We start from the raw sequence: 27,054 nt of genomic DNA, 5'->3' as shown, positions 1-27,054 counted from the left end.
CTTCTCACCAAAAAGAGGAGGATTGGCAACAGATGTTAGCTCAGGGCTAACCTTTCTCACCAAAAAAAAAAGTTTAAACAGAGATCAGTTAGTCTCCAAAGTACAAAGACAAATTAGCTTGTATTATCTGTGAAATGAGAGCATAATGCATAATTGCCAAGTCTTGCTTAGTGAGAGATTTTGCTACATTTAAATGGTACATATAAATTATAAACTTTATCCACCAAGAAAAATTTCTTGATATTAGAAAATAGCTTATTCTAATACCTTAATAAAGGTTAAAATATAAAGGCCCTAATTTAAATGTAAAAACGTACAAGAATAAAATAAAATAAAGGCCCTAATTTCTAACCCTTGCTCCTTGAAAAAGCATTTTTACATGCCAGTTTTATTATTTCTCAAATGGCAACATAAATGCAACTATAATCATCAAGATATAAAGATTGTCTGCTTATTAAAAATTTACATTTTTAAAATACTCTGGATAAGATGATGATGGTCTATTTTTGCAATGGCCTCACAAGTAGAAGTTTCATAAGGTAAACTAATCACCTTTTCTTCATAAATCACTCTAAAAATTGGGTCCTGCCTACACATTCATTAGATCATGGCTACAAAAAAATATTTAAATTATACAAATTCCAACATTCCTAAAACATACTATACCATCACTAAAGATCAAATGCTAATTATCATCAAAATACCAAGGATGTACATAATTATCTTCTTTAATTCAAAAGTCAAAAAGAGAAATAGCAATGGTATAGTAACAAACCAAATAACCAGTTCTTTAAAAATAAATAAATAAATAAATAAATAAACTCTCCATAATACTGAAGAATTTACTAATATGTTATAAAAGGATGTCTAACTACTCTTTGGGGGTGGGGGAATTATATTTCATAATTTTATTTTAAAAAAGAAATTGATTCAGACTATGCATAGATCAATATTATGTTTATATTCTTTAAAAAGTCACTTGTTATTCCTAACTGATAACCGGGATAACAACAAACCTAAAACTGTATAGCTTTTCTTTGAAAATGCTTTTTGTATCACCTATTTAATATGCAAAGCAAATATACAGAAAGTCTTTCTACTCTGGGCTGGAAGTATTCAAGGCTTTTTGGAAAAGTGGCATGAGAAATAGTATTTGTTTTTCTCATTTTATCTATGTAGTACTATGATTCCCACCCTGATTTTATTAAATTTATTTATTAAATTAGTGTCTTCAAGCATAACAATTTCAAAACAATTCCCAATGTCAAATTTTATTGCATTTATTTTTTTTAATGACTATAACCACAGTAAAAAGGAGGGGAGAGCTAGGGGAACAGAAAGAAGAATCTTGAAAAAAATTCATATGTGCCAGCATCAAAAAGTCTACAAACTACTGATCTCAGTCATTAAGTCAGATGTCAAAAATGCACTGTGGCCAGTGACGACTATGGATATATTTTGCAAAAACCACGTCTCTTTCCCTACTTCATCTGACTGAACTTGAGACAAACTCCTGCCTCCAATCCTCTCACTTGTAAGAAGCAGCTTATTAAACCTGTTCAATTACCCACCTAACGTATAGTGCTTAAAGGTCATCAGGTCTTGACGGTTCCTCTTTAAATAGAGGAGGGAGACGAGGTTCCCCATGGGGACACTGGACTTTACTACTGGGGCTCATTTCACCCCCACCTGCGGCACATGCATATCTGCTAACATCTAAACCAGACATATGTACTACTCAGGGCAGCCTGAGCCAGTTCATCCTTGGTAAGCACTTTTCTTCAACCTAGATTAGGCTAAAATGAAAAACACTATGGAAAAATGAAACGGGAACCAGTTAGGATCAACCGTCATAAAACCACGTAGGAAGAGTTTAACACTGACTTATTCACCAACTCCTACAATAATAAATCTCAAAGCAAACCTGACATCAACTATAAACCTATGGAATTTGTTACCCTAAGACGTGGTAGGCAGAAGTTATAAATATATTTTAAGAGAAATTCATAATAAAAAGTTAAAGATAATTAGAATACACTTAATTTTTTGAAGATAACATAAGGGAAGAGCTGCTACTGTCAAAAATAGAATTCAAGGTTGGAATAATCGGGCTGACACAAGATACCCTTCCTAACTTCCTTGCACCTCTGATCACTGAGAACAGTAGTGCTCTTGTTTCAGCCACATAGTTACTATTCTAATAAAGCATCCAAAGGGTTGGTTTGTTTTGTCTTGAAGTATGTAGTACAGCAGACTTGAAAATTATCCTTAACAGAACCTGAGAAGTACGTAAGAAGCAAGTAAGGAGAAAAAAGAATCCAGTGTTCTACGTACCCAGAACAAGGGCTGACACAGAAGAGGCATGCAATAAATTACATGTTAAATATGGAATTCATCAAAAACAGCTATATTTATCTAGGCCTTAAAGAGACTGAGATGAAATGATTTCTAACTCCAAAATCAGATACCACATTCTTCCTTAGGAAACATTTTGGTGTGCAGCTTTACAAATCTTGACTACCCAAACTAACAATAAAATAAAATCCAAAAGTAATCCCAAACTACCATTTCAGCAATCCATTTCAACATCGTTCCTTTCACCAAAACTGCTATATAGAAGCAAAATGAACATCTCTTAGCTCATCCATGTTGTCTGTCCCTATTTTTCATCTCTTAACAAGGCTAATAACAAGTTAAAACAGCACAGGAGTACCTCATACTTTTTATATGCTTCTACTCAGTTACATTTATCTTTTATTGACAAATATGCTATTTTTAAAATCTGTTTTTCTATTACTTGTCTGATCACATAATATAAAATATTATATATTTAACATATATAACATGTCCTTAATTTATCAACAACTTTGGCGACTGGAGATAATTTTTAAGCCATATTAAATTTCAATGTTAATGTTAACATATGCTGCCAGACTCAAAGTAAAGAAATGTGCAATATCAAGTTTTCAAATTTAAATATAAGAACTAATTTTCAACATGTAGCTTCCAGATATTCAAAGTAGAATTCCAAATCAACTTTGCCAAGCAAAAATTTTCCATTACTCAAAGTTGTGGTGTAAAGTGTACAATGCAGTCTGTTTTCTAGCAAGGGGAAAACTCACTACCTTCACTCTTTTGTAGATGTCTTTTGCCACACATTTTTGAGAGGCACACCTTTAATTCAAAAAAAATTATTAGTATATATAGTGTCTTTTTCTGAACTTGAATCTCACCAACAAAGCAAAAATACTGAAAAAAGCAAAGTTAAAGTTATACATATTTCCTGAACAGTTTGCAGGATTGCCATATAACGATTAGAGAAAAAAAATTCATTCATAGCTCGCAAATAGAAAAGGTTTGGATGCTTAAGAGATCATGAAAACAATGACAAAAAAAACCTGTGGGGTTTTTCCACAGTTCAAATTTAAATTAACTAAAGTAAGCAGGATTTTTAGGTCAATACTGAACAATGAATTAGAAAAATAAATGTCTGCTGTGTAACTTGATTTTACATTTCAAGGAGTAACGCACTAATGTAACTAAGTTCCATGATCAAGTCAGTTTGACAGACACTGAGCCTTTAATTATTGAGGTGCACTGTGAATCTCTAAGAGGAAAATAAAGCATGCACCATTTCCAAACGTATTTGTACATGGAACTCTTTACCTAGTATTAATATTATTACTAATAAAAACTAATTTCAGTGGAACAGAGTTTTGGAAACATTGAGCTAATAAGTGGTTCAGCATGGTCTAAATTTCTAACTTTGTGGAAGAAAAATACATGTTCCCAGCATTAATTTAAGGACAAAAACTTGCTTAAACAATGAACAACCAATCAGGTGGAAGAAGTGATAAATATAAAGATATTTCCCATTCGAATTCTAGTTTCACACCATCACTACATTTTTTTGTGTGCAGAAACCAAATTATATTATAATTTATAATATCATCAAAACTGTATGGAAACATGATAAAGCCCAGACCTAATTCAACTCTCCAATTCCCAACTGCATTTGGCCAACTTGTACTTGGAATGACACTTTTCTCCCAATTCTAGGCCAAGAAAGCTCAAATAATGAATTTGCTGAGACTGGAGGTGAAACTAGCCAAGCTGTCACATTGTCATCAATTTAACAAAGAAGTTCTCTTGCTCTCAATGTCTCTGAATGTTATCCACACAAGTATTCCAGGAAAAGATACAAATAGGAGACTGATATTTTACATTTTTACTGTTTCAGAAGTTTTATAAAATTGTGATTTCACATAAACAAATCTTTGCCCTCAATTTTTTTGCTGACAAGCACTCTGCTGTAATAATCAAAAACACTAACTAGGGGGCCGGCCTGGTGGCATAGCAGTTAAATTCATGCGTTCTGCTTCGGTGGCCTGGGGTTCCCCGGTTCGGATCCTGGGCGTGGACCTATTCACCGCTCATCAAGCCATGCTGAGGTGTGTCCCACACAGCAGAGCTATAACTCTACAACTATGGTATACAATTATGTACTGGGGCTTTGGGGAGAAAAAAGAAAAAGAGGAAGATTGGCAACAGATGTCAGCACAGGGCCAATCTTCCTCAAAAGGAAAAAAAACACTAACTAGCACTAAGAGAGAAGCAGGAAGCAAATATTACACTGTTTATATCCTGCTTTCATTTCTCCAAAATTCTGTTAGGACTCTGTACCTAGTCACACTGAAATATAGTCAAACAATAAAAATTTTAAGAACTTAACAAAAACATCAAGATATTCAATGATATTGATTTTAAGAATAGGGAAAATACCAGACAAAGAGAGAACTAAAAATTAGCACAACAGGGCAGCTAATTTAAATAATGACCAAAAAAGTCAACCAAATGACATCTAGCTTGCCTAAACCTAGATTTTTATAATGTTCAAAATTTCCTATCAAAAAACACATTTTATACATTTTATATTGTTCTCTTGTAATATTTATTTTTCCTCTGCCCTTGAAAAACAAATTTCACTATGTGACATTGTTTTAATGTTTCCAAATCAGTTCAAGGAAATGCTTAATTTTTTTCAATTATTCTCCATAACATAACTACTTAGAAGTAAAACCTGTTTAAAGGAAAATAGGCAAAGATACCAAACTGCAAAGAGGTCACTAAAAAAAAGGATACAGTATTATAAAAAAGCGGAAAGGTATCATATTGGTTCCAAATGGGAGAATATCCTTGTCTGTATTAATTCCCTCTACAATATCTGAATGAAATATAAAATTTATTATATTTTCAAACTGATATATTAGAAACATCAGAAATGAGACTCTTTATTTCTTCCAGTTACCACTCTCAAAATATCAGTTATTGGGCTGGCCTGGCGGCATGGCAGTTAAGTTCACGTGCTCCGCTTCGGTGGCCCAGGGTTTGTGGGTTCAGATCTCAGGTGTGGACAGACGCACCACTTATCAAGCCATGCTGTGGCAGTATCCCATATAAAGTAGAGGAAGATGGACAACGATGTTAGCCCAGGGCCAATCTTCCTCAGCAAAAAGAGAAGGATTGGTAATAGATGTTAGCTCAGGGCTAATCTTCCTCAGGAAAAAAAAAAAAATCAGTTATCTTGGACAACTTCTCTTCCACTCGCTTTACTGCATTCTCTTGCCAAGACCTGTAGGTGCTGTGGCCTTAATGACTCAGTTCTTCATCTCTGCTAACACCCTAGTCTCAGTCCTCATTTAAAAAAAAAAATCCTCCTCTCTTCCCACTTTCTTCATTCTGTTTGTAAGTCAGAAATTATCCTAATCATGGCTAATGATAACAGCAATAGCTACTTTACCTAAATGCCTACTGTGGGTCAGGTATTATGCAAGGCTTATTTCTAGTTCTCACGATAATCCTCTAAGACAGATATTACTAGCCCCATTTTACAGACATTTCCACACAAAGCTCAGAGATGTTAACTACTCTGGCCAGTGTCACACAGGTAAATAAGTAGAAAATCAGGATTCAAACCCAATTCTATTTGACTCTGAAGTCTGTCCGCTGCTCTTTTTTCCAACTAGAAAAATAGCACATATCTGAGGCAAAAGTAGCCAAAGTACCCTCAATCTCTAAAGCCCAGGAGGGTGCCCTGAAGTCATCTTCATCACCACCTTCCGTCATTATCATCTGTTTTAATAGTATCATTCTCTTACTTTTTATTGCAGATGTTTAACATTTTACATTATTAAAAAGGCTTTTATTGGGGCCAGCCCCATGGCATAGTGATTAAGTTCAGCACGCTCTGCTTCGGCGGCCCAGGGTTCACAGGTTGGGATCCCAGGTACAGTCCTACACCATTCAGCCACCTAGACCCACATATAAGGTAGAGGGAGATTGGCACAGATGTTAGCTCAGGGTTAATCTTCCTCAGCCAAAAAAAAAAAAAAAAAGGCTTCTATTAACTAGTACAGATTCTTGACAACACAAACTATTTCTACGGGAAATGGGTCATGAGTTACAAACCACCAATCTAAAAGCAAACTTTTAAAATACGACCCACAAGTAAGCCAAGAACATCTTTTCAGAGTTCTATTTGAGAGTAGGGGATGCATATTGGTCTCTCTTTATGATGTAAATCTCCTTACGATTTAAAAAGGATGCTTCCTAGTAGTTATTAAGTTAGTCTCTAAAAGCACCTTACTAGTAGGGTAGGCAAACCATGGCATGCAAGACAAATCCAGCCCCTTCTTGTTTTTGAAAACAAAGTTTTATTGGAACACAGTCATGCCCATTCCTTTACATATTGTCCATGGCTGCCTTCTCACTACAATGCAGAGCTGAGTAATTGCAACAGAGACCATCTGCCCTGCAACACCTAAAATATTTACTATCTGGCTTTTCACAGAAAACATTTGCCAACTAAGTCCTTTACTAGTAAATATAAACCAATTATTTTTATTTTGTCAATTATCATATCCATTTGGCTATGGGAATAAACATATTTTGATTCTAAAGAGTAGTAAGAAGACAAAAATACAACAGAATAAAAACAGGTAAAAGAGATCAAAGTTAAGTGAGAAATGAGGGTAAAATGAAATCTGAGTAATAATATTAGCACATATACAAGAAGGTAATGCCTAATTGTTCAATTTGGGCACAAATGTTGCTTTAACCTTACTAGCAGCTAGTAAAAGTAAAAAAGGAGACAGAACCAGTTCCATCTGGTTCATCACGTCCAAAAACTAAAATCCAAAAAAACAGCTTCTAGGTTCTCATAAATGGGACACTGGTACATAGTGAAAAACACCCTCCACAAAATGGTTATAGTCAATAAACAGCAAGTTTCACACAGCTCTGCTATATGAAGTGTCTGTTACATAAAGCATCTATAAATCCAACCAAGAACTAAAGAAATGTAGTCTAATGTGCCCTTTCCTTGTCCTGTTGGATCTTGGCATAAAATCTAGGCATAGGCAGTAATATGACAACATAAAAAGTAATTCATCATCTTCTGTAGATGCTTACATGTTGAAACCGGGACCTCTTCCCAAGAATACAGAACAGATTCTATTAAAGGCGCATTGGTCTCCTTTACACTAGTGAATGCACAAAACCAACTTATGAAAGCGTATATTTAGGACTTTCATTCAGAGATAATGTACTAATATCAGCAAAGTTAACTGGACAGTCAGTTAGACATGGAAATAGACATTGTAGGTGTATTCACGATTACTATTAACATGATATTCTACCCAAACTAACATTGAAAGGTTTTACTGTGCTAAAATCATCTTACTTTAAAAATGAAGTTGGTAGAACAAAACAGACCTGATCATCTATTCATAGAAGTTTGGGGATTCTCACAGCAAGCTTTGCCTGATGACTGTATATAAAGAGAACCGGGTATAATGTGAACCATTCTAGTTGCATTACACAGTAACTGAGTCAATTAATTTGGGATTTTTTTCCTTATTATTCCCTCCCTATCCATGGAATATTTAGGGGCCAATACATATCTTTTAATGTTGCTATTATAGTGCCTTTTAATACATCGTATCAGGGGAAAAAAGTCTAAATATTACCTTCTGTAGAAGCTGCATCAATCATTACTCTTTGCATGAGTACTGGTTCCAATCCAAAGTCGAAAACTATGGTTTGGCGAAAAGTTCCAAATATTTCTGTGTTAAATGCTATCCCGACTTTATACACGTAATGATCTAATCCATTTTGGGCCATCTTTCCTCCTATCCATTCTTGACAGTTTTCTGGGACTTCTTGTGATACCTGGGTAGTACTATCTCCAGCAGATATTGCAATGATACTAAAATGAGGACGATGAGCATCATAAAGCAATGCTACACGATACAGCATTCTTGCAGGCTACAAGGAAGTTAAAATAATTCATTGAGTACAAGGGGGTGAAAAATCCAATTGTAAGTGGGCTCTTCAATGAAAATATTTCCATAAAGGATTTTTACTTTCCCATGCTTTAAGATACTATGTTAAAAATATAAATTGTGTTCATAAGCCATTTAAGAAGAAACTCAGAAAAGTTAAAAAAAAAATCAGTTGTTAAAATGATATATTTATGATGTCAATTATACCTCAATAAAGCTGAAGTTTTCAAAAATGATATATTTATGTTACATTACTAGCCTCCCTGCTCATTCCATGTTCATCTTTCATTGTGGCAAACGCTATCACCCTGTATCACCATCGACCTCCAACTTTCCATACCCTTGGCCTAAAAAAGTTTTTTCTAGCCTCAAGTAGGAAGGCTTCATAGGAGGACAGTTACCTCTGAAGGCACTGGATTGAGTTCAAGGCTGAAGCTAAATGTTCCCAGATTTTTCATCCCAAGATGCAGATGGTACAGTGGAAGAAACACCACCAAAAAGTACACAAAACTTTTCCACTGTACTTATTCACAGAAATTTTTGACTTTGCTTCACTCTTAAACTTTGAATATTATAATTCAAGATGGGAAGCACTGAGAAAATGTCTCATATTAAAAGCCCACTATTACAGAATTTGTGATTTCATAAGATCAAATATAAAAACAAGTTGTCATTGTTTAAATATCTTAGAACTGCCAAATTAAACAATTCAATTTTTAAATAGTTAATTATAAGCCATGAACCCTATCCTATGTTTCAAGTTTGGAGGACAATATGTCGAAGACCTCTTTACCAAATAAATAAATAAATAAGCAAGCATCTAAACATCTACAAAGATTTTATCTCAAAATCTAAAAAAAACCATACCTTTAGTGACCAAAATACAGAAATACTCCTTAGCACAATACAGAACCTACATAAAATGTACTTAGATTAAAACATTTTCAATGTTCTTTTAACACAGAGATTTACAGGTCCAAAAAGCTTTTAAAAAATTTACATTCTTTAATTAGCACAAAATTCATACCTTACAAGTGAGAGCAAAGGTCCATGTCTGGTGAGATTTTTTGGTGTTGACAGTAACCGACAGACCAGGATTATGCTCTACCTTTACTCCTTCTATACATTCACTAAGCTGAAAATAGAGAGCAAGTAATGTTAAAGTTTTTATTCCTAAAAGCACAAACAAAAACTCTTGGCATGGTAAATAAATGTCAACAGTAAAGATGTTGATGGAACTGTTTACAAAGCAGGGTATTTCATACATTAATTTTCAGTTATTTTTATAAGAATAAAATATAATAAAGCTAAAACAAGAGACATAAGAAAATTAAAAACAAAAAAACTGGCAGTAAAAACTCCCTGAATAAAGATAAATTAATATAATACCTGCAAATCTCCAAACAAATGGCTTAGTTCTACTCTTTATTTTAGCAAATGGATCTACTTTTGCTAGTAAAAATACTTATCAAGAATCAAGTTCTTCATATAGAGGATAAGGAAATAAACCAAAATATAGCAAAAAATAAAGTCAAGACTGAAACAAGGTCATTGTTTAAAACAAACAAACAAACAAATGCAGTTTATTTTCCTCACCACTTTCTCAGGAGATAATGAATTCATCCACTTTTCTATCAAGGTTTCCATGTAACTGCCTGAGAGCTGTTTATTCTCATTTTGCTGTTTCAATTTTATCAACCGTGAAGCATATCTTTTCTGCCATTCTGCTAGTTCTTCCTGGGAATGTGCTGAAGTACACTGGGCACCATACCTACAGATTCCTTGCTCTAAAAATCTAAGTAGAATAGGAAAGACTGTTTTATCATACACTTTGTTGGACCATTTAAAAGATAAACTTCCAGCATTTGCCCTCCAACTCTTCAATAACAAAAACAAAACTTCATCTCCTGAAAGGCCATATTTATCACACTGTCTTGCACAGAGGAGGTGAGAAGAGGTTTAGAGAACATTTACAACGTTAATCAAAACAGCAACTCCCCATATTCACTCACCTCTTTCTTTGCAATAAGGGGATGCTAAAGCAAAACATAATCATAACCAGCCCCCCACACACAAAAACTGGCATTGAAAAGGTAGCTTCCTTTGTGATATAACAACTCTATTAGACAATTCTTCTTAGAGCAGAATTTTTCTAAAGCAACAGTGACATCAAGTGGATTGTTCATCAAACACAGGTATGCCCTACTTCCCAAAATGATATGACCTAAAGAAAATTTTCCACATACTGGGAATTCCATTTTGAAAAAATTTAACATACCATTATTAAATTATCATTTTAGGGCTTCTACTTTCCAATTTCAAACGTAATGCCTTTCCTCTTTCCTGCATTACTACTACCTATATTTCATTGAAAATGTTGGACTATATTAATTTGTTTGAAGTTTTCAATAAATTAAGAATAAAAGTTTTATATTAGAATCACAATTAATTCAATAATTAGACTAAATTCTGCGATGGGTAAATTCACAAATATTCATTTTAAAGGATAGAGTTAACGATTTCTCAATATTTATGACTCAGAAAATTCAATTGACAATTCAGTGGTAAAAAACAGATAAAAATGCAAGACTTTGATAACTAATTTTTTTAAGTTTTAAATATCCTGCAAAATTATGAGTCCAGTCATTTTTTAACAATTGAAAAATTAAAAACTTAATAAAAGATCTTCTGAGAGAATAAATGAAAAACTGTAAGTGGCAAAACAGACAAGAGAGATGTTATAATTTATCGACTAGGAAAATACGGATAGTAAGAAATACAAAATGAACAACAACACAATGTAAATTACCAAATGGTTCATCTTATTTGAAAAGATGAGTGTATTTAAAGCTTTTCTTGATGATACAAAGTACTCGAACTTAAATTATACTATTAAGATCTCTTATGCTTCGTAAGATTCATTTAAAATCATGCAGTTGTTTCTCTTAAGTATGTCTTAACGAGTCAAGTATTTGTTTTTCTACTGCTTGATTTCCCTAGAAACAAAGTTTGATGTTCTCATCTAGACTATAAATTTTCTCACATTTCCTTTGCATAGGATTGTGTTCTACCTGTCCTACAACACGATCCCACCAGGATTTTCAAAATTTACTACTTGGTTTCTTTATTTCTACTATAAAATCAAATATGATGTCTTGACTATTCAATCATCAAAACTACATTAACAAATTTCCTTCATTATCAAAAGCAACCTAGAGTAATGAGACTTTATACCTAAAATCCCACTAGTTACTAGTTCTTATAAAAAGAACTGAAGAGTTCACCTTTCTAAATGTGACTTTAATAATTCTTTCCACCTTAATATATAATTATTACATTTTGAAAGGTTAGCCCTTCAAATATAAATTACTCATAAAGTCTATATAAGTATTACATGAAGATAATAGATTGTTTTTTAGAAAAGTTATTAAAATAATTTAACATTTCTTCATCTATTTTATGCTCTATTTCAGTTTATGTAAACTAATTTCAATTTCAATCACCATAGCTTAGGTAAATTTCACAGAAACAAGAGACCAGCAATTAAATTCAGTCATAATAATACAACTGATATTATAAAAGACTTTGAAACAAAGTCTTAACAACTCCATTTAGATCATTGTTGTTTGTAACTAAAAGAAGGCTCATCGATATGGTTTTGACTTTTATTATTTAATGATAATGACCATTATGGCATCTGTTTCAAATTGAAAATAAACCATTTTACTCAATCATTATACTTATTCCTTCACATATTATCTTCTTAAAATTTGAATTACTACTTTTCAAAAAGTGAAGGAAAATTATCCTTTGAATAAAGACATGTCATTGGTTTAAAAAAAAAATTCACGTTACCTTTTACACAAAGTATATTCCTCGCTGCTTGTGATTCCCCTAGGTGGTGGGCGGAAATGCCAACCATTACAAGATCCTAGAGAGTAATCAGGATATAGTCTTATCATTTGAGGCTTGCTAATAATTCTGAAATTTTAATGTGTAAAAATACTATAAACCCTCCACACACATCATCCCAGATGATGTAGAAAGGATATGATATACTTGCCTCTACCAAAAAAGTAATCTACCAATCAAATGAGTTAATTAACTATACGAAACTTAGAAATCACTGAAGAAGCAGTTGCCCAGCAGCTAAATCAAGTTGATGATCCTGACTCTATCCTAGCAACTGGCGGATATATTTCCAGTGCAGTCTCTTCCCTAACAACTAAAGAAGGGATGCTGGCGTGCTTGTCATTTCTTAAGTAGGAGATGTGTCTCTATTAGGAATTATTTCAGGAATGAGAAAATTATTGTATCCTGGAAGAAAATTTTGTAGAACAAATTCCAGTACCGCACACTGAGTGAGAAGAAGCTCCACATTACCACCCATGTTCCTTAGGATTTGCCTGAGACATGTCATTGTATAAAGTAATCCTTTTTTACAATTAAAATCAAGTTCAAAAAGTTGAGATAGGAGCTAAAAAATTACATTTGTTTACTTCTGAATACAATGATCTTTGATTCGTTTAGATAAAAGTTTCCAAATAAGCAAAGGAAAATAAGGCTCAGGAGACAAAAGGTTACAGCTACAGAGGCTGAGCAGTGACAAGTTTTCAAGGACCTTATAGTCATTTTCTATTTCCTCACAAGTCACTGTGCCCACCGCCCAAAACAAGGATATTCAGCCAGGTTAAGTTAAAGCTGTGCATCATCCTTTACTAGTTGTGTGAAGGGGAAAATTACTGAACCTTAATAAATATCTGTTTCATCGCCTATCAAAAAGATGGAGAAGAGCTCTAAGTCAGTACATGTTTTGTGAAAGCCACTACAACAGAACACAGCATTTACCAGGCACTCAACAAATGGTCTTTCTTCCCTTTCCTCTGGCAAGAGAAAAGGAGATCACGGATTTTAACTGTGTAAGGAACAACTCAGCTTACAGATCAGAACTTCCAAAAAGCAATAATTGTACTAGCCTGCAATAGAGAGAGAGAGGGTAAAAGTCCTCCTTCTACAGATTGCTAAGAATGAGGTTTAAATTTAGAATTACATGGAGGCAAGAAGATGAAGTAGATGACCTCTGGAGTTACCTCCTACCTCCATCACTCCATTATCCTATGAAAATGGGCCAGTGAAAAAATTGCTTTCATCCACACTTAATTCTTAAAATTAAATTTTTATATTCTCTCCTACAGCTCCACTTACATGTACTATAACTCAGTAAATTTCCTCCCAATAATCAATAAAAAAGCAATGCCCAGAATCACAGCTACCAGAAGTTACAGAGAGTTTGGTACTTACCCTCTTCTAAGTCTTCCACATGATATCCAGAGAGGACGTTACTAGTTGCTGTCTGCAATTTTTCAAATGAAAGACATTTTTATAACAAGAAATAACCAGTTGATGTTGAATTAAACTTGGACATTTCCAACTTTTTTTTAAAAAGGTAGAGTTTGAATACTTAGAAATTTTTAATAAACATTCATGTTGCAAATGATATTTTTTGGTCTTTGCTCTACGTTAAACTATATTTAAGCATAGAAAACAAGTACTTGTGTGGCCTTCATTAAGGAAACTGATAGAGATTCCCTACATAAAAATTACCTGGTAGCAAAAGAAGAGAAGTCTAAATTCCCAGTCCTGAACCCCACAGAGTGTCACCTTCCATCCATTTTTTCATTTCACTCTCCTCTTCCTAACATCTAGAGAATGACCAGCTAGTGAGGTGCCTTTTCTCCTGAAGCAAGTACAGCACCACCACTTCAGGACCTGGGAGCACGTCCTGCCAAGTTCCCCTCACTCTGGCTTGAGCCCTTCTCCCACAATGGAGCCCACAGCTGGGGACCCACTCACTCTGACTTCCTGGTTTTCTTGACTCCCTTGGTACAGATAAAACCCCAATCTGTCCCTTTGGCTCTAACTTTACTCTAAGCTCCACACCTCCAATTTCAACTGAGTGCCAGCTATGGCACTTTTTCTTAACTATTCTATAGCATTTTACATGCTGGATCATTATCAGCTAAGAACAGATTCATTGTCAACAGCTGACTGCCTTTCTGCATTTCTGCACCTCACAGAGGATCTGACACATAATGGGTGCTCAGTAAATGCTGGATGGATAGGTGGATGGATGGATGATCACCCAAGCACTCCAAACACAGTATGTTCAAAACAAAATTCATCCACTTTACCCCAAAGCTGATCCTCCTTCAGTGCTCCTTACCTCAAGTTAATGGATTCCTCTCTCCCAAGAAAGCCAGACTGAAACGCTGAAAGGCATCTTGAACTCTCCTTTTTCTATCCTGCTCTGAGTATTCTCCAAATATTGCCCAACCAGGTCTCAAATGTCTCTCATATCTATCTCATACTCTCTACTCCGACTGCGACTGTCCTAGGGAAGGCCCTCATTACTACTTGTCTCATCCACCACTGAACCAAATGACTGCCAATGTTACCCCGTACTAAGTCACCTCTGGGTGTTTACTTAGCTGCTCCCATCCTTTAACCTCTGTTTCTACACTCCTGCCTCCATGGTTTCCCCACAGAGTGTTAATCTCTCCTTTCCCTGCTTGTACTTCCATTACAGCACTTACTAACCACAGGCTGCCCTGTGGGTACATTAGCTCTGTGCATCTGAGACAAGCCCACCAGATTGTTTTTCATGGATATCTCAGCCTTCCAAAACCCCAGCACCTTGAACAGCACAGGCACTAAGTAAATGCTGAACTGAATCAGAAAGAAGAAAGCTTATTCCAAGATGAAATTTGGAATGTCTTGTATCATAAAAGAATGTCATAAATGCTATGACTGAAACAATAATATCACTATAATTTACATGTGGTTGATTAAATTGGACTTTTTAGGTTGGGCTGGAACTAAATCACTACAATACTGTTTCTACAGGAAAATGCCTTCTCATTCTCAAAATACTTACTAATAAGTTTTTAAAGACAACCCATTTTTTCCGTAAAATGAAAACTGAATATAAGAATACACAAGGTAACAAATCAGGAGTAAATGTTCACATTACAAGGATTCTATGCTCACAAAAAAGATACATTAAAAGATCTCTTTAAATTCTACAAGCAAGGTCTAAGCGCCATAGTCTCACACTAGCCCTCAAAATATGATTCCATCTACATAGAATTTATAAATAGAAAAGCTAAAAATTCACTTCAAGTATAAATGTATCTCTTCTAAAAAATTTACCAAAATAAATTCACCAAATATGCAAGAAAAAATAGGAATGAAATGTTTTGGTCATAAAATGAAGCCTAAAGCATTTATAATTGTTAGAAGGGAAAAATGGTGTGTTTCACGATCCAGTATCTGCAATGGGCAGAGGATGCCTGTGCTCACACTGCAGCTCTCAGTCTAGTGGGGTCTGACAAACAGCACACCCTCCTCAGAAGAGCTGGTAGAAATGAGAAACTCTGCCTGGGCTGAGTATTTGGCCACTGTAGCTTTTAGGTTCCAAGCATCATGTTTGGTTTTTTTTTAAATACCCTTTTCATGTGCTCAGACTCCAAGACAGAAAGGGCAATATCAATTAGCTTATGATCTTCAGTCTTTACTGACACCTTTAAGGAAAGCGGCCAAATTTCATATTGCTAGAATTCCTATAAATTCACAATTATATCTATTAATTTGATATTTTAAATTTTACTAAAGAATATGTACTGTTTTTGTTTTCATTAGTCAGCCTTTATTTTCATGTTTTTATCCTAACCCACTAGCATTTACAAGTTAAATACCAGCTCACCCCCCTTCTTTAAATAACAAATTGTTGCTATTTTTAAATATGTCATGTGCAATAATAAATAAAGGTAGCATTGTTTGTTAGCTTTTTCTAGATGGATTTTTTTTTAATAATATTAGTTCACTAACCAAAAAGAATACTACTTTGGTTACATAGAAAAGAAATTATAAACAAGACTTAAGTCACTTCTTCCAAAAGTACAGTCACAAAATAAGAGTCAAGTGATATGTGTGCCCTTACACGTAACAGGATTATAAATATTAAAAATAAAATTTTATACATATTTGTGTATGATTATCAGATATAAAGCTGGTAATTCAATTAAGGCAATAAAAGAGAAGAACAAAGCCAAAAATCTTAATAAAATGAAAAGTCATCTTATACTACACTCTCATTTTAAAAGTCTAAAGCATTTATTATTGTCTTCTTTTACTCCTTAGAAATTAAAAAGACTACATATATACAAGAAAGAAAATGGCTTTGAAGTTAATTAGAGCTACTGATTCTAGGTTAATTCACAATAAGATAACGTAAACATAAGACAAAGAAAACGACATTTTTTTAAAGGCGTATATAATTGTAGCAAAACAAATAGTATCTTTACCCAGCTTATGTAATTCATGATGACTGTCTTCTTTGCTTACTCGTTTGTTTGTACAAACTGTGATATACTATTAGATTTGGAATGGGAAAGTAATCCACAAGAGATCAAGGTTTACACCTGGGGTCTCTGCTCATCCTCTCCACCTGTCTGTAGCACGCTCCCTCTCACTCTCCATGAGACAGACCTACACACTCTCCATGAGATCTTATACCTATAATTGTTTAATTAATTTATTTGTTGTCTATCTCTTCCCCAAGACTTTAACCATCAAGGACTATGGGTGTCTTGGTCAGTGCTGTATCCCCAGCACCAAGCACAGTACCTAGCACATAGGAGGTTCCAATTCTTGAATAAATAAGCCAATCAATCACTTTACATTGGCTTCCATTTATGATAAAAGCTGACAAAAATGGCTATTTTATTTTCTTTTTTTGCAGGGAAGAATTCGCCCTGGAGCTAACATGTGTTGGCAATCTTGCTCTTTTTTTCCTCTCCCCAAAGCCCCCCAGGGCATGGTTGTATATCCTAGTTGTAAGTCCTTCTAGTTCTTCTATGTAGGCTGCCACCACAGCATGGCAACTGACAGACTAGTGGTGTGGTTCCGCAACTGGGAAGCGAACCCGGGCCACTGAACTTTAACCACTAGACCATCAGGGCTGGCCCCAAAATGGGTATTTTTAAAATGAGTTACCTAAATAAAAACACTTTTAGGGGCCAGCCCCATGGCGTAGTGGTTAAGTGCACACACTCCACTTCAGGTACCCGGGGTTCGCAGGTTCAGATCCCAGGCGTGGACCTATGCACCGCTCATCAAGCCATGCTGTGGCAGAGTCCCACACACAAAATAGAGGCAGATGGGCGCAGATGTTAGCTCAGAGCCAATCTTTCTCAGCAAAGAGAGGAGGACTGGCAACAGGTGTTAGCTCAGGGCTAATCCTCCCCACCAAAAAAAAAATATATATATATATGAGATGGCTCAGTGACTTCTTTAAAAAAAATACTTTTATAGTACGCCTGTATGAGGAACAGAAATTTGAGACTCACAAAGCTGTGGGGCTCATACATGCCACTGCTGTCCCTGGCCTTCCAGGTGTCTTTCAAGTGCTTCACCAGAGCACATTTTTGTTCACCATTTACCCTCATACACATTATTTCCATTTCCTAAACCCCTTCCCTAAAAATAGTCCTTAAATCCGACTTTTTTTACTTGCTTAAAAAAATACAAAAGGCTTGAAGAGCATCTCATTTTTAATGACAGTATTTTCTAACAGCCAGATATAGTTAAACACTAAAATTTCCAATCATCTTTCCATTTGTTGGCCAGAGACAGCTAACAAGAATTAGGGACAGAACAGAAGACCTGGAATGCAGAGCAGACACGAGAAAAAGCAAAGTTCCTAGGATGGGACACACTGGGTTACAGGAGAAGGTCAGAAGGTTCCACTCGCCGACCTTTACAGCCTTGCTGGGTTGGCCAATGCCCAGTGATTTTCCAAATCTTAATAGAGAACACTTACTAGCCAGATTGAGTTAAACTCTTTCCAAAGAGATCCACTGAAATAGTCTTACCTCTGTTTCTGTGAGAAGTGTTTTCAGTCTTGTCAAATCTTTTGTTACCATCCCATTCTAAAAGGGTGAATGAAAAAGGGAAAAACTGATTAGTATATTCATTCTTTACTATGGAGACTTAACTCAATTCCTCAGCTGTTTCTAAGGTTTATCTGTAAAAAAAACAACACTATCCTCATCTCCCATCCCCACTACCATTAATGGTGATAAAAAAGCTAACCATCTATAAGGAAAGTTAAAGAATAACTTTATATAACTAATAGAACAAAACATACAGTGTGCCCTAAAACACTCTATTCATCTTGCATAAGAGTTTAAAATCAATTCAATAAAATATTCACGAAGGCTATCACTGAAGAGCAAGACAGGATGAGTGAAGAGAAAAATAAACTTTTTTTCCCTAAAACTAATGGGCTTATATTTGTAAAATGGTGAACTCAGTTACCCACAACTCAGATTTACATAAAATGATCAGACCACTTTAAAGACGGCTCATTAATAAAACTGTTGAAGGAAAATACGCAAAATAGTCACTCTTCTGAAATTCAAATTTCACTTGAGATTTAAAAGCAAATTACTTCTTCCTAGTTTAAAAACCCAACAGGTAAAACTGTAACATGCTTAACTTATATAGAAATGTTCCTTAAGGATAGAATTATCTTAATAAAGAAGAGATAATATTCTTTATCATATATTTAGAACTAAATAGCTATACAATTTTGCTATCTTAATAATACATTTTAGGGCCGGCCCTGTGGTGTAGTGGTTAAGTTCGGCACACTCTGCTTCAGCGGCCCAGGTTCACGGGTTCGGATCCCAGGCGCAGACCTACACCACTTGTCAGCCAAGCTGTGGCAGCAACCCACATACAAAATAGAGGAAGACCAGCACAGACGTTAGCTCAGGGCTAATCTTCCTCAAGAAAAAAAAAAAAAAGAGGAAGATTGGGAACAGATGTTAGCTCAGGGCTAACAGTTTTTCTTCCTCAGAAAAAAAATAATAATACATTTTAGCTTTTATATTCATTTCTGAATTTGGTGAAATCAAAAAACACTGTTAAACCAATCAAACAATTCACTGCACACTAATTCCTTAGAAAAACTGAATTACCCTCTGAGATGGGTCATTACATTACACTCAGCAACATACCAAGTACCTTCCTAATTTCTATTTTCCACAGATATTTATTTTCAGTGAAAACACAACTTTGCTCAGATTTCCAAAATTGATATCGATTCAGAAGAATAAATAAGGTATAGGGAATTCGTGCTGTAGAGCAAAGTATACATATACTTTCTTGCTTTCACTGTTTTTCATTATGATTCCTAAAAATATCAGCAAATTTTATAACAGTTATCAACTGGTGAAAAAACGTTATAATATCTCTTTTCTTACAATTTCTATAGATTGCCAACTCTAAGGTCCAAAAAGTAATTTTTCAATTATCTCAACCAGAAAGAAACATAAAAACTCTAGAAAATTAAATGCTACATAAAAAAATTTTATCCCAAAGTCTGAATAGAATTAGCTCCATCAGAGCGGTCATGAATATTAACTTACACACATAACATCTACAGAAATAAAAGTAATTATTACTTAGTTTAGATAAATTTAAACATTTTATAAAATAAATGGTTGAATTAAAGAACCCTATAAGATCATATGTCCCCAGAAGCATTATAAAACTTGAAAATATTTCCAGGTTCTGTTAAATTATATCTTGAAAGAAAATCATTTAATTATCCTATACTTTCAAAGTTTTAAAAAGTACCTACAAACAAACTACAAGAATCCAATGACTAAACAACAGTTTGTTGAAGAGAAATGAGTATCTCAAGATACTCATGAACTTTGATATCTGATAGGAGGAAGTAAGAGGAAAAATGCACACTAATGATTTTTTCACACAATATGCCTAAGGAGTCGAATGAATCTGTTTTCGGACATTCAAACTTACAGCTCAGCAACGTACCAGGGACTCTCCTGTCAGTGACTTGGCAAGAATGCTGGATACAGGTTGGAGCTTTCCTTTCAGCTGCATGCAGCAAAGCACTGCCTGAAAGGCACCATCTCCCTTAGCCAGTCCTTCTCCCAGCACTGTCATGAAAGAACAGCCATCATTAACCACATGACATTCAATACACATTTCTCTTGATTATAATATGAGCACACTCTCACAAGCATGACTTCTTAAGGGCTAAAAGAATATCCTCAAGTACTAGAGGAAAGCAGTGACATTTCAGTTCTGTCTAAGGCACACATAAAGACAAAAAACACATGGGGCAACTGACATACCTAACCCACTACAGCCGATAGCGGATTGGATCCCACCATAATCACAGGAAGAATTAATCTTAAAGCTCTCCAGTAAAAAATACTGTTCAATCTATGACTTCTGGGTAAATGAGGGCTTTTAAACTGCAGAGAGAATCGCTGAATAAAGTTCTCCCATTTTTGACAGTGACACAAGAGACCCAGTGCCATTAAAATGCATAAGAATAGAAACTGCAAATCTCAACATTTGATATTCCTAAGCAATTAAGAATTAACCTTTACCAAAACCAGCAAGATTAACTAAGAACTCAATTGTCAAGTGGCCATAGAAAATTCTATACCCAAATTGTATGCAAGTGTTTACAGATTTAATTTAATTCAATCACAAGGAGCACATATTTCCAACAATACAGAATACAATTATTCTCATGCCATGTCATTCGAGATGATTTCTCACAGCAACTGCTAACAGTTCAACTAGCAAAACGATCTGTATCCTTCTCTTTACTGCTAAGCCCAAGATTCTATTTTTAGTTTATACACACTTTAGCTTCCTTTGTATGAAAATAATTTGCTGAAAGAAAATATTTTGGAAATTGCACTTTTTTCTAATTACTTTCAAGGAAATGCTCTGCTTAAGTATCAGTATAACATACTACATATTTAAAGTCCATTGGATCTGTTCATAATTATTTATTTTGCTTGTACTGAACATATCCTTTTGTTATACTGTTCAATTTTATTACATAATTATAAAAACTAATAAAGTTCTACATAAAAGTTCACCATAAGCTCACCACTCAACTAAACAGTTTTCACTCATTCATGTTCTCTTCCAATTTTTATGAATATTTACATAATTGTTACATGATTATAACTGATGTAAATATAACAGTTTGTGTTCTGCTTTATTTCCCCTCAGCACATTCAATATTTTCCAAGTTATTAGAATGTTTATATTTATCATACTATTGCCTATATAATGTTCCATCAAGTAGATACATCAATTTATTTAACTATTCCCTTGCTCCAGAACAACTCCAATTTTTAACTATTAAAAATAACATCGCTGGGGGCCCGCCCCGTGGCATAGCGGTTAAGTGCGCGTGCTCGACTGCTGACGACCCGGGTTCAGATCCCAGGCGCGCACTGATGCACCGCTTGTCAGACCATGCTGTGGCGGTGTCCCATATAAAGTGGAGGAAGATAGGCACGGATGTTAGCCCAGGGCCAGTCTTCCTCAGCAAAAAGAGAAGGACTGGCATGGATGTTAGCTCAGGGCTGATCTTCCTCACAAAAAAAAAAAAAAAAAAATTGCAACAATCCAAAGAGGCTTATGCACCCCTATGTTCATTGCAGCATTATTCACTATAGCCAGGACATGGAAGCAACCCAAGTGTCCATCAACAGATGACTGGATAAAGAAGATGTGGTATATATACAATGGAATACTACTCAGCCATTAAAAAAAGACAAAATCATCCCATTTGCAACAACATGGATGGACCTGGAGGGTATTATGTAAGTGAAATAAGCCAGAAACAGAAAGACAAACACCATATGATCTCACTCATATGTGGAATATAAACCAACACATGGACAGAGAAAACTATATTGTGGTTACCAGGGGCAGAGGGGGTGGGGGGTGGGCACAAGGGGTGAAGGGAGACACGTATATGGTGATGGACAAACAAAAATGTACAACCAAAAATTTCACGTTATAAACTATTAACACATCAATAAAAAAAATCTTTTAATTACCATAAAAACTAAATATTTTAGTCATTAATATTTTTACTGCTTGGATATAATTACACTCTCAGAACCAATACTTCAGGAACTGAATCAACAACAAAAGTAGATTCCTTTTATAAATATATAGAATAAATTCCCTTCCTAAATATTAGCCATTTAATTTTTGGCAATAAACTTATTTGCCAAATATATATATTTTGGGGGGAGGGGGCATATAAACAGACTCTGAACAGTGGAAGGCCTAAATCAAGTTATTAACCTGAGGTCAAAATGTCCATGTGTTACCAGTATCCAAAAGTGTACTACAGACCAGAGTAAGAACACTGTGGCATATCTTGCGAGTGTCCATTTTGCCAAATTGGGGTTTTTTCCCCACTATTCTTCTCCTCTGCCTCAACCCTTTTCCTTTGCCCTCTCTTTTCTTCCAACTGTAATACATAAATGCTTCTGGACATGTGGGCTGCAGCTTTTGTGGCACCTTATGCCCTTCCTACCAAGGTCTTTTGCAGATAAAACGTTTCCTTTATAAAGTGCTTTTGGAAAATGAAAAGCCCTAATAGTATTCAATGTTAGGTATCACCTAGACCTCTTCTGAATATTTCATCTCCAGCTTTAAATACTATAACATACTCTTCCTTTTTAACCCCTGCTACCTTGCTCCTTTCAGTATTTGGTCTTAATCTGGTCACAAAAACCTTCGTGATCTCTCTTACAGCCTCCTTGGGTGTGCACTGAGCTTTAAAGTGAAGATCTTGTTGCGTATTTTTGGAAGTACTCTTTCGTTCAACTGCAGTTCCTTGTCAAGACTCTTAGACTCCTTCCTTCTGGATATTTTCATACTACAGAAACATAAGTCATTTCTCCTGGTTTATTTTCAGTATTCCAGTTTAAATTTTAGAGCTAATTCATTTAATGTTCCTCAACTTCCTCATTACTATATAAATATAAAATAATTATACACAATATAAAGCTGACAACACAATTAAGCATAAAAACAAAACTGAAACCTGGTTCCCCAGATCATCACAAAAGGTTTTTATTTCATCTACATGCTTGAATAAACTTTTTACTTAAGACATTGTTAAAATGATATTTGCAAAGTAGCCTGTCCTACACTGTGTATGCATTACAGAAAGAGAGAAAGAGGGAGAGAATGAGATTTTGCTGCCTGTAGTGCCTTCAACTTCCTCTTTAGAAAGAATCCTAATTTCCAAGATGCATTTGCTATATAGTAGTTACAGCAAAGTTTCAATCTCTGTTAACTGCTCAATAACTGGATTAAGAAACTTTTTCTATAATACAATCAATTTAACTGTATTTTTTATCTTAAAACTCTTCCACTGCCATCATTTCAATTTCAAAAGTCAACATCTTGGGCCAGCCTGGTGGCACAGCAATTAAGTCCACGTGCTCTGCTTCGGTTCAGATCCCTGGCGCCGACGGATGCATCGCTTGTCAAGCCATGCTGTGGCGGTGTCCCATATAAAAGTAGAGAAAGATGGGCACGGATGTTAACCCAGGGCGAATCTTCCTCAGCAAAAAGAGGAGGACTGGCATCAGATGCTAGCTCAGGGCTGATCTCCCTCACACACACACACAAAAAGTCAACATCTTGCCATCTCTGTTGTAAGCACTCAAAGGAAATGCTGACTGTGGAAAAAGTAAGATTTTTTTCAAATCCTCTGCTAAGGCACTCCCTTACTTCACTGCTTCCATGGTTAATTTGCTTACTTTTTGTTTTAAATAATTTTCTTGGGCTGGCCCTGTGGCTTAGCGGTTAAGTGCACACGCTCCGATACTGGCGGCCCAGGTTCAGATCCCAGGCGCCCACCGATGCACCGCTTGTCCGGCCACGCTGAGGCCGCGTCCCACATACAGCAACTAGAAGGATGTGCAGCTATAACATACAACTATCCACTGGGGCTTTGGGGAAAAAAACAGGAGGAGGATTGGCAATAGATGTTAGCTCAGAGCCGGTCTTCCTCAGCAAAAAGAAGAGGATTAGCATGGATGTTAGCTCAGGGCTGATCTTCCTCACAAAATAATAATAATAATAATAATTTTATTACTGAGAAAACCTGATATTTTGCTACTCTTCTGACTATTCTCTTTGCCCCATGGGAGAGAGTTGCGTTTTTAGGTGTTCACAATAATCTTAATTTCAATTCCCCATTTGGTACAGTATTTACTGAGATTTTATAAAGTAAGGTACCATTCATTTTAAATTCCCTCCTTTTATGTATAAATATAATTTCAGTTAATATAAAATTAATGCTAACAAATATTTATTCCATGAGTGGAAAACAATATTGAAATACATTTAAAAATGTCACTCATGACTACAGCTGACACCTTGCATAAATTAGAAAATACCTAGAACGGATAGTCATACAACCATGATGAGACTCTTGCAACTGATTCACATAAGTTCAAAGACTACTGCTTACTTAGACATCTATTCATACAAAAAAAAGAGTTCACATATATAGAGGGTAACAGTCCTCAAACTTAACTTATATATTAAATAAACACTCACTTCCCTGACTTTATTCTGTTGCAAAATTAGTATTCTATAATTTAACTTTTTATTCCTATCAATTTAAATATAAGAACTTTATTTAAAACAGTTAACAGCCATTATTGGAAAATGAATAGTAAAGTCAAGATCCCAATCCATAAAGCCTTAAGCTCCTGTTGGAGAACAAACTGTGGTATAGTCATACCATGGAATACTACTCAGCCATAAAAAGAATGAACTACTGATACACACAACAACTTGGATGGATCTCAAAGGCATTATGGTGAGGGAAAAAAGCCATCTTAAAAGGTCACATACAGTATGATTCCACTATGTAACATTTTCAAAATGACAAAATTATAGAGATGGAGAACAGATTAGTGGTTGCCAGGGGTTAGGAATGGTGGCGAGGGAGGGTGGTGAGTGTGACTATAAAGGGCTGCACAAGGGAGATCTTCACGGTGATGGAACAATTCTGCATCTTGACTGTGTTGGTGGTCACACGAACCTATACATGATAAAATGACATAGAATTATGCATACTCACTGTACCAACGTCAAATTCTGGTTTTTATACTGTACTATAGTTATGCAAGATGTAATCAGTGGGGTAAACGTACATGGGACCTCTCTGTACTCTCTTTGCAACTTCCTGTGAATCTATAATTATTACAAAATAAAAAGGTTTTTAAAATTCCTGTTGGAAAAATAAAGCTTGTATACGTGAAATAAAAAAAAAAAGTTACTGTAACTGAATCTAAAGAACAGTGAATTAAGAAATATTATTCGAATGCATCCCTATTTTAAAAGTCTGGTGAATAGAAAACACTGGATGGACTAGGGGCTTGAAGACCCAAATTCCTGTCCCTACTCCACTAATGATTAAGCAATCCTGAGCCTCAGTTTTTTCATTTCTAGAAGATAAAATGTCCTTTTGCTTTTTTTTCCAAGTTTATTGTGCCAAACAGAATAATATCTGCAAAATCCTAACGAGTACTCAGGTAGTGGTACAGGATAAAGAGAAGGAGCATAGCCTTTTCAGATCAGAAAGATCTCACTTCAGAACCACAGTTCACTCTGGACTGGCTCTGTGCTCTTAAGCAAGTTACTTAATCTCACAAGGCCTGTTTCCTCACCTGTAAAACTGGAATGATATTACAATATGATTAAAATAACATTTCAGGGCCGGCCCCGTGGCTTAGTGGTCAAGTGCGCGCGCTCCACTGCTGGCGGCCCGGGTTCGGATCCCGGGAGCGCACTGACGCACCACTTCTCCAGCCATGCTGAGGCTGTGTCCCACATACAGCAACTAGAACGATGTGCAGCTATGACATACAACTATCTACTGGGGCTTTGGGGGAAAAAATAAATAAATAAATAAATAAAATTTTTTAAAAATAACATTTCAGAAGGTCTGACCCAGAGATAATCCTGAACATACATTTTTACCCATTAACTATCTTTCAAAAAAATTTTTTAATTACCATAAAATTTGTTTAATTGAAACTCTTCTAAGAAGAAAGGTGGGTAAAGATACTATATTATCCCTTCGATGTGTTCAAGGTTCAAACACGTATCAATTTGCCTTTTTTAATACCATCAGCCTCTATTCAACAGGGGTAGCTAGTTACCGAATCATTTACTTCACAGGGCAAGTATCATTACAATAAACGTCAACAGATGCACAAACTCCCTCGTTTGTAATGATTTCTTAAATTAATGACACTCTCAACTAGGGTTTAAAAATCTTGCGGTCTTAGGTAAAATATTCATTGACGTTTATGATGATGGAGTTTGACCTACACTTTACATGTAGCACAATACTCTCTTAGTTGATAAGATTTTCTTTTCATTTCACTTTCTCCATTTACCTCCTTCCATTTTGTTAGTGTAAAAAAACGTAAGTTTCCTATATAATGAATATTTCAAAGGCAGAAAAATAATCATTATTTCATGAAAGTTTTCCTGTTATGCCACATACAACTTATTTCCAGATAATGAAAACAGACCTGACCACCTCACTTATCCAGTGGTCACCAGCTTGGCAACTTTCACTACCCAGAACACAACGCCAAACTCAAAACTAAAATCCATGAACTTAAAGCCTATGTAGTTTATTTTCAAGATGCCCTTGAGTCCTCACTAAGAGTCTATTTACTCTTATTGAGGTAGAATTCCACCTTTAAAATTTTATGACTCTAATTAGTTCCTAGTTTGAACAAATCAGCCATTA

General features: G+C 35.2%; 1 protein-coding gene across 8 annotated transcripts in view; it reads right to left on the bottom strand.

Annotated features, from left to right (window-relative positions):
- HELZ (helicase with zinc finger) overlaps positions 1 to 27,054 on the bottom strand; it is a 155,921-nt gene that overhangs the window by 95,593 nt on the left and 33,274 nt on the right. For all 8 annotated transcript variants that reach the window (XM_058561403.1, XM_058561408.1, XM_058561406.1 and 5 more), the window contains 7 exons: positions 20,247 to 20,371; positions 18,275 to 18,331; positions 13,644 to 13,695; positions 12,198 to 12,273; positions 9,939 to 10,137; positions 9,370 to 9,477; positions 8,028 to 8,325 (listed from right to left, as the gene is read on the bottom strand). In XM_058561403.1, coding sequence (XP_058417386.1) covers positions 8,028 to 8,325; positions 9,370 to 9,477; positions 9,939 to 10,137; positions 12,198 to 12,273; positions 13,644 to 13,695; positions 18,275 to 18,331; positions 20,247 to 20,371 — 915 coding nt within the window. The remainder of the gene's footprint in view (positions 1 to 8,027; positions 8,326 to 9,369; positions 9,478 to 9,938; positions 10,138 to 12,197; positions 12,274 to 13,643; positions 13,696 to 18,274; positions 18,332 to 20,246; positions 20,372 to 27,054) is intronic.

Source organism: Diceros bicornis, chromosome 18 (assembly GCF_020826845.1).
Source record: "Diceros bicornis minor isolate mBicDic1 chromosome 18, mDicBic1.mat.cur, whole genome shotgun sequence".
NCBI classification, from domain to species: domain Eukaryota; kingdom Metazoa; phylum Chordata; class Mammalia; order Perissodactyla; family Rhinocerotidae; genus Diceros; species Diceros bicornis.
The sequence above is the reverse complement of the archived record's forward strand: the minus strand, read 5'-3'. Positions and strand labels throughout refer to the sequence as shown.